Here is a 9075-nt window from a genome sequence, read left to right on the forward strand (position 1 = left end):
GTTCGTGGGTTCAAGCCCCGCGTCGGGCTCTGTGCTGACTGCCAGCTCAGAGCCTGGAGCCTGTTTCAGTCTGTGACTCCCTCTCTCTCTGACCCTCCCCTGCTCACGCTCTCTCTCTCTCTCTCCTAGAAATAAATAAAAAAAATCATTTAAAAAAAAAAAGTATAATAGGAATAAACAAAATTAATACTTGGCCCAAACCCCATATTGAATTTTTGGCCTAAGGGGTAAGACCAATTGTATCCATGAAGTCAAGAGGAAGCCATTGATACTCCCATTCCCTCCCCCAGGAAGCAAAGACACTATATTAACAAAAACATCATATACAAAGGGGCAGGGAGAAATGGTAAAATCCGTGTCATTCTTGAAGAACTAAATCTATATTTCCATCATATCGCCATTTACTTCCCCAATCTGTCTACCTGGAAAAATAGGAATATGAAAAATACAGTAAAGTATTGTAAACTGAACATTTTAGTCTCATTTCAGATGTGGTATCTTTGGGAAAGTAGACATAAGTATCTTCAGGTAACTGAGGTCACTGGTTTTGCTAGTGCCTTCCTTCTATTCATCCCACTCAGAAAGAAAGTCTCAGAAACAGTTTGCATACACATGGAAGGATCCAATCCCACATCTATAGTTTTAGACCTGGATTGTGATTAGTCTCTGGCGCCTGTCACAAAAGAGCCTGAAGATACTAAGACTGTCTGGACATCCACATTTCCAGTATATCTAAGGCATCGTGTTAATTCTACTGAATGGGCAAGAAGCCAGTGTGTAGATAGATAGACAGAGAGATACATTGATAGATAGATTCTCTAGATCTAGTTATAATATACATATGACATCATTGCCAAGAAGAATCTAGCATGAAGTCATATATATATAGATATCTAGATCTAGATGATAGATGATAGAGAGATAGAGAGATAGATAGATATAGATAAGTCATTTAGATCTAGTTATATGACACCATGGACAAGAAGATTCTAGCATGATGTCATATATATAGAGATATCTAGATTTAGATGATAGAATCAGAAGAGCAGAGAGGGAGACAGAAACAGAGAGAGAGAGAGAGAGAGAGGGAGAGAGGGAGGGAGGGAGGGAGAGAGAGAGAGAGATCTGTCCCAGTTCCTGGTGCAGACCTCCTAAACCTTTGTAAATTCCTAAGTGCTGAGAACACTAAGAACATCTTTTTCCTACTGAGACAGCTTTCAGTGGCTCCTGGATGGGAGCTGGTCACCAGAAAGACCAAGCCATGAAAAAACCTTAGAAGGTTTCAGCCCCACTCTCCTCTCCAAAGAGGGGAGAGGTTGGAAACAGTGTCAGTAACTGATCACACTGCAGAGGGTGAGCCTCCATAAAATCTTAGGAGTATATGGTTTGGAGAGCTGTCAGGTGGCTGAACACATCCACATACTATGAAGGTGATGTACAGCAACTCACAGGGACAGGGGCGCCTGTGCCTGGGACCCTCCCAGACTTCACTCTATATATCGCTTCATTTGGCTGTTCATTGTATCCTTCATCATACCATTTAATAAACTGGTAAATACAAAAGAAAGTGTTTCCCTCAGTTCTGTAAATAACTTAGGCAAATTAATGGAACTTGAGAAGGAAGTTATGGGAACCTCCAATTTGTATCCTAGATTTTGGTGGTAACCTGGGGACATACTATCCTCAATTGGCATATGAAGTCAAGAGGGACGGGGCAATCTGTGAGACTGAGTCTTTAAGCTGTGGGATGTGACACTATCTCCAGGTCAATACTGTAGGCATTGAGTTAAATTATAGGACACCCAGATGGTGCTGTGGAGAATTCTTGATGTAAGAAAAAACCCCACATGTTTGGTCACCAGAAATGCTGTGGGTATTCTGCGTGACTAGTAAAAAAGACACACAAGAGAGACTCAGGAGGTAAAGGGAAAGCCTGAGGCTTTTCCAACCTGCAGAATGATGCTCCAGAATATAGCCTATAAAGATTCAAGGGATTGCCAGATCAATACAATATGTAGAGGTCCACGGCAATGGCTGCTAGGCTATCCCTCCAAACTAAAGTCAAATTCTTATAAATGGCACATCACAGCAAGAAAAAAATGATGCCCAACATTATAGAACTTTCTGGTTTCTAGAGGCTGCATGTTCCATACTTGGGAATACTATTCCTGCCCATGCGCTAGATGACAGACACAGTTGGGTTGGAGTGCAGTCTCTGTTGGGAGAGGACTCCCTGTTGGCAGCTAGTCCAGTGTCAGGGAAATCGTTCTGTTTTTAAACCTTAGGACATTGCATATATAGCCTGGTACACTGAAGGTGGCTATAGTCGGAAAACATACAAATGTCAATGGGACTATCACAGCACAGACCCTTGACTTCCGGAAGCAAGGCCATGCACTGCTCCAGAGAATTATGCACTCTTTGAGACATAACTCTTGACATGTTGTTTGGTCCTGATAGAAACCGTGCCTGACATTGGGTCATGAAGTGAGCATGTGCCCAAATCATGCTTCCTGAGCTATTGTATTGGAACCAACAAGTTATAAGGCCAGGCAGGCAACACACAATTCACTATAAAGCGGGAGTCATCATCTGGGATTGAGCATGCGCAGGACCCAATGGCACAAGAACCTGCACAAAGATGGAAGCCTGGACTCTCCCTGTGCCCATCCGCGGTGGCCCAGGTGCTGCTTTAGCTCACACTTATGGCTCTGTGGGCATGTCCATGATAACCAATTGACAGAACAGAAAAAAGCCGAGCCTGGGTCATAGGCATATAGTCTGGGTATGTGTGTGCAAGCTAAATGGATGGATGCAGAAGGAAAGAAGGAAGTTTGAGGAAGAAAGGACGTTAGTTTAGAAAGACGGCTTCAAATAGATTTGAATGTGTATTGAACTGCAGATTGGGTATATGGACCAGAAAGAAGACAAAAAAAGGACAAAAATCCAAAAATAACAAGGCAGTAAGTGAAAAGTCCAGCTTATCTATTAGATGTGGCCTATTTTCCTGATTCAGAAAAGCAAAGCAAAGAACCAAGATCAAGACAATGGGAATAAACAATGGGGTGGGGGGCGGGAAAAGGAAAGTTGGACTGGGGGTGGTGGGCAGTGCTCTTTAACAAATTTATCCATTCTAAAAACCATGCAGGTTATATAAAATCTTGTAGCTAATTTCAAACCTTTCCTTATTAATCTCCATCACTTTGATACAAAGAAACATCTAAAATAACACAAATCCAAAAGCTCTTACTCTCATCACATGTTGGTGTTTTGGGATACCATGTGCCATCTGCTTGACATGTAGCTTCAAACGTATATCTCTTATAACACGTATATAAAATTGCATCTCCCTTGAAAAAAGGACAGCTATTGGCAGCACTAGTTTTCTTTTCAGTTATTTGGCCATCGTTCTTCAGGTTTGGTATTGGGCAACATACCTCTAAAAAATTAAAAATGAGACTGAAGGTTAATAAAATCACTGCAATGAGACTTTGATGGATAATAAGCTCATTCCCACCTTTTGGGCATGTCACCACCAAAGAGAACTTAGAGACAGAAGAGGGTTCCAGAGAAACTTTGGGTCTGCTTGCCCTGCCCCTGATTGCTAAAGTAGTCCAACCCAGTCATTTCCTTCCAACTACATAATTTCATTAGGAGGTTCCAAAATAAGAAGTTGGATGAAACCTGTACGAAAGTGTAAATTTTCTGAAGTATTCAAAAACAATGACAAATAACATCGATTGCTTTGTGTTTTCACTAGGGTTACAACATTATTAACCTCTCCAATAACTTACACTGCCTCAGTAACAGGAGGAAATATGTCCCTAAAAGTTTATATCCACCTGACAGCTAATGCACAGGAAAATATTTGAATTACTGCACATGGCCAGGATTTTTCTTTTTTGATGTCAAATTTAAGAGAAAGAGCTTTTTAAGTTCTTTCATTTTAATGCAATAAGAGCTGATGTAAAGATATGCTTTTTTATTAATTAGTAGAACTACTTTCAGGTAGAACTTGATATTGTTTGATGTAAGAGAAAGTATCATAGCAAATTAAAATATCCTATTCTTCACATCAGGAGATTGACTAGCAGTACGATAGGGATATTTTAGGCATACTCAAATACTCTTGCCACTCATTTATTTATGAATTATAATAAAAACATCCAATATTTATGTATTTTCCACATTATATAATGTTTAGGTAATACTGCAAAAGTACTTTTAAGTATTTTAGTCATGAGTCCAAGTCCACACTGTTTCACAATTTCTGATAACTAGGATAAATACCATTTCACTTCTGATTTTTATTATCTTTTCTTTAAATGTTTTATTTATTTCTGAGAGAGAGCATGACCAGGGGAGGGTCAGAGAGAGAGGGAGATACAGAATCTGAAACAGGCTCCAGGCTCTGAGCTGGCTGTCAGCACAGAGCCTGACATTGGGCTTGAACCCACGAACCGTGAGATCATGACCGGAGCCGAAGTCAGACGCTTAACAGACTGAGCCACCCAGGTGCCCCTTTATTATCTTTTAATAGTTTCTTTTTTTAAGTTTATTTATTTATCTTGAGAGACAGAGAGAATTAGTGAGGGAGTGGCATGAGAGAGGCAGGGAGAGAAAACTCCAAGGAAGCTCCATGCTGACAATGGGGCTCCATCTTACAAACCATGAGATCATGACCTGAGCTGAAATCAAGAGTCGGATGCTTAACTGACTGAGCCACCCAAGTGCCCCTCACCCCTCCTTTCTGCTTTTTAAATGATTAAAAAATATCCTTTATTAAAGAATTAAATCAATAAGACTCTAGTGAGTAAAATAAATATTATTTTAAAGTAGGTTTTTAAACTTCCAACAAACCAAAGTCCAGGCAAGATGACTTCACTATTCACAGGTTAATTCTACCAAACATTTAAAGAAGAGTTAATGTCCATTCTTCTCAAAATATTTCAAAAACAGTAGAAGGAAAACTTCCAAATTTCTTCTATGGAAACAATATTACCTTGATACCAAAACCAGAAGAAAAAAAAAACTGCAGGCAATATTCCTGATGAACACAGATGCAAAAATTCTCAACAAAATATTAACAAACCAAGTTCACCAATACATTAACAGGACTATTCAATATAATCATGTGGGATTTATACCAGGAGTGGAAGTATGGTTCGATATTTGCAAATCAATGAATGTGATACATCAAATTAACAAGAGACAAAATATTTTTTAAAACATATAATCATTTCAAAAGATGCAGAAAAAAGATTGGACAAAACACAAGATCCATTTGTGACAAAAAAAAAAAAGTTTCAACAAAGTGGGTTCAGAGGAAACATACTTCAACATGAGAAGGTCACATATGAAAAACCCATAGTTTGTCATCATAATGATCATGGTGAAAAACTGAAATCTTTTCCTATAAGATCAAGAATAAGACAAAGCTGCTCACTCTTGCCACTTTAATTCAACATAGTACTGGAAGCCCTAGCTGTAGCAATCAGACAAGAAGAAGAAGTAAGAGGCATCCACATTGGTAAGGAGGAAGTAAAACTGTCACTATTTGCATATGACATGATACTATATATAGAAAATCCCCGAGACTCCAACAAAAACTATTAGAACTAATAAATTAAAACAGTCATAGGACACAAAATTAATATATAGAAATCTATAGTGTTTCAGGACCCTGGGTGGCTTAATTGGTTAAGTGTCCAACTCTTGATTTCATCTCAGGTCATGATCTCACAGTTGTGAGTTCAAGCCCTGCATGGGCTCTGCACTTACAATGTGCTGACTGCTTTGGATTCTTTCTCTCCCTCTCTCTTGGCCTTTGCTCGCTCGCTCTCTCTCTCTCTCTCAAAGTAAATAAATAAAAGCTTTAAAAAAAATCTCTTCAGTTTCTATATACTAATAACAAAGTAGCAGAAAGAGTGATTAAGAAATTAGTCCCATTTACAATTGTACCAAAAAGAATAAGATACCTAGGAATAAATTTAACCAAGGAAATGAAAGACCTATACTCTGAAAACTATATAGCACTCATGAAAGAAATTTAAGATGACACAAACAAAAAGAGAGATATGCATGCTCACGGACTGGAAGAATTAATATTCTTAAAATATTCATACCACCCAAAACTGTCTATGGATTTAAGGCAATCTCCATCAAAATGCCAATAGTATTTTTCACAGAACTAGAACCAACCATCTTAAGATCTATATGGAACCATAAAGACCTCTAACAGCTAAAATAATCCTTATAATGAACAAAGTTGGAAGTATCACAGGTCCAGATTTTAGGACATACTACAAAGCTATAGTAATTAAAACTGTATGGTGCTAGCACAAAAATAGACACATAGATCACTAGAACAGAATAGAGAGTGCCAAAATAAACCCATGTTTATATAATCAATTAATCTATGACAAAGAATATACAATGGGGAAAACACAGTATTTTCAATAAATGGGTATTGAGAAAACAAGAGAGCTACATGCAAAAGAATGAAACTGGACCACTTTCCTACACCATACACAAGAATAAACTCAAAATGGACTAAAGACCTAAATGTGAGACCCAAAGCCATAAAACTCCAAAAAGAAAACATAGGCATTAATCTCTTGGACATTAGCATCAGCAACATTTTTATGGACTGTCTTTCCAAGCAAGGAAAGCTAACGCAAAAATAAATTGGTGGGACCTTGCCAAAATAAAAAGCTTTTGCACAGTGAAGGAATCCATCAATGAAACAAAAAGGCAATCTACTAAATGGAAAAGGATACTTGTAAATGATACATTCAGTTAAGGGGTTAATATCCAAAATATATAAAAGAACTTATCAAACTCAACACTGAAAAAATAAAATAATCTGGTCAAAACTGCCTGAATAAATGTTTTTATAAAGAAAACGTACAGATGGCCAATAGACACATGGAAAGTTGTTCAACATCACTAATCACCAGGGAAATGCAAATCAAACCACAGTGAGACATCACCTCAACCCTATCAGAATGATTAGTATCAAAAGGACAAGAAATAACATGTGTTAGCGAGGATGTGGTGGAAAGGGAACTCTTGGACACCGTTGCTGGGAATATAAATTGGTGTGAAGAAGACATGCAAGAATTCAAGTGTACATTGAAAGATGCATGGGTAAAGAAGATGTGGTGTGTGTGTGTGTGTGTGTGTGTGTGTGTGTATTTACACACATTACTGAATATTACTCAGTCATAAAAAATAATGAGATCTTGCAATTTACAACGTATGGATGGGCCTAGATGGTATTATGCTAAGTGAAATAAGTCAGACAGAGAAAGACAAATACTATAGGATTTCACCCATATGTGGGATCTAACAAACAGCAAAATAATCAAAGCCAAAAAACCAAACAGACTTTAAATGCAGAGAACAAACTAGTGGTTGCCATAGGGGAGGCTACTGGGAGATGGGTGGAATAAGTGAAGAGAATCAAGAGGTGCAAATTCCCAACTGTAGAATAAATAAGTCCCAGAGATAAAAAGTAACATAAGGAATATAGTCAGTGATATTGGAATAACGTATGGTGACAGATGGTGACTACACTTATTGTGGTCACATTGAGTAATGTCCAGAATTGTCAGAGTATGTTGTACACATGAAATAATGTGACATTTTGTGTCAACTATACTTTAATAATAAGACAAGAGAAAAGAAAAAGATGGAGGAAAACAGAAATACCCTTTTAACCATGTGTAAATAAGCATGAATTTATACAGAAAAAAATAGTGCATTAATCACTGCTCTTTATTCATTAAAGAGAAGCTTCAAAGACTTGTATTAATTACTTCTTTGATATTTAAGTGGTGGTAGTAATCATTAAATATATTTTAATTCAGTCATTTTATTAAAAATCCTTCATTTTATTTCCTTCAAATGAGTTTAAATCATTGCAATTAAGCTCTAAGTCCTAATGTGAAATAAGTGATCTTCCAATGGGTTGATCTAATCTACAACTTTTCATTACTTGTTCGTTTTACATATTCTTCAAGTTCCAGTCTATAGAATAAAGATTCCCTATATTCTGGGCCTCAGTGTCTTCACCTCTAAAATGGCCAGATTCTCATATGTGGAAGAAAGCATTTTCTCCTTCTGTACTCAATTCCACTGAAACCCATAAAATTGCATCCACCTGTCTCTCAGCCCCTCACATTCTCTCAGAAAGAGAAAAGACATCTCTTACCAGTGAGACTGGACAAAGTCTCCTGTCTATCCCTCTGAGGCAAGAGTACTGGGTCAGGGGTCAAGGTCTGTCTTCTAGAGGAAGGTCACGAGACCCAACTCCTATAGCCTGCAGTCCCATAGCTCAAAGACATGAGACACAAGTCATCTTGCAGCTGGTTGAGCTCATGACTGTTTCATAGTCTTTCCTTCTACTAAGCACCCCAAAGACTACATTGGAGAGGAAAGGGCTGTGGTGGGGGCCTGGCTTTGTCCATAGATGAGCAGTATCCTCCATTCTCCCTGCACCAGTAATGATGCTATTTAATGTGCATAATACTTCACATCTGTACCATATCCCATTTGATTGTGAACAAGGATAAGGAAAAGTTATAATTCTCAGCTCCTCCAAGACTTGCATAATCTCTTCTGACAGTAATACTTCACTCTTCTGTTGATTTATTATAATTCTCAACTTAGCTTGAAAGATAAAATTGCATTCATTTAAGATAAGAAAAGAAATCCTGGCACGATGCTCAGCATCCCTCCTCATCAGGGAAATACAAATCAAAACCACACTGAGATACCACCTCACACCAGTCAGAGTGGCTAAAATGAGCCAATCAGAGAACTCTAGATGCTGGCGAGGATGTGGAGAAACGGGCACCCTCCTACACTGTTGGTGGGAATGTAAACTGGTGCAGCCCTTCTGGAAAACAGTGTGGAGGTTCCTCAGGAAACTAACAATAGAACTCCCCTATGACCCAGCAATAGCACTGCTAGGAATTTATCCAAGGGATACAGAAATGCTGAGGCATAGGAGCACATGTACCCCAATGTTCATAGCAGCACTCTCCACAATAGCTAAAACATGGAAAGAGC

The 9075-nt window shown here is 38.3% G+C and overlaps 1 protein-coding gene across 1 annotated transcript in view; it reads right to left on the minus strand.

The window, feature by feature from the left end:
* Positions 1–3250: 3250 nt before the first annotated feature.
* The window catches only part of C4BPA (complement component 4 binding protein alpha), a gene marked incomplete at its 3' end in the record, with an annotated part of 15390 nt that continues 9565 nt past the window's right edge, over positions 3251–9075 (minus strand). The window contains exon 8 of the mRNA XM_039252683.1: positions 3251–3439. Within this exon, the coding sequence (XP_039108614.1) occupies positions 3251–3439 (189 nt within the window). The remainder of the gene's footprint in view (positions 3440–9075) is intronic.

Source organism: Hyaena hyaena, unplaced genomic scaffold (assembly GCF_003009895.1).
Source record: "Hyaena hyaena isolate Hyena2069 unplaced genomic scaffold, ASM300989v1 scaffold_429, whole genome shotgun sequence".
Lineage (NCBI taxonomy): Eukaryota > Metazoa > Chordata > Mammalia > Carnivora > Hyaenidae > Hyaena > Hyaena hyaena.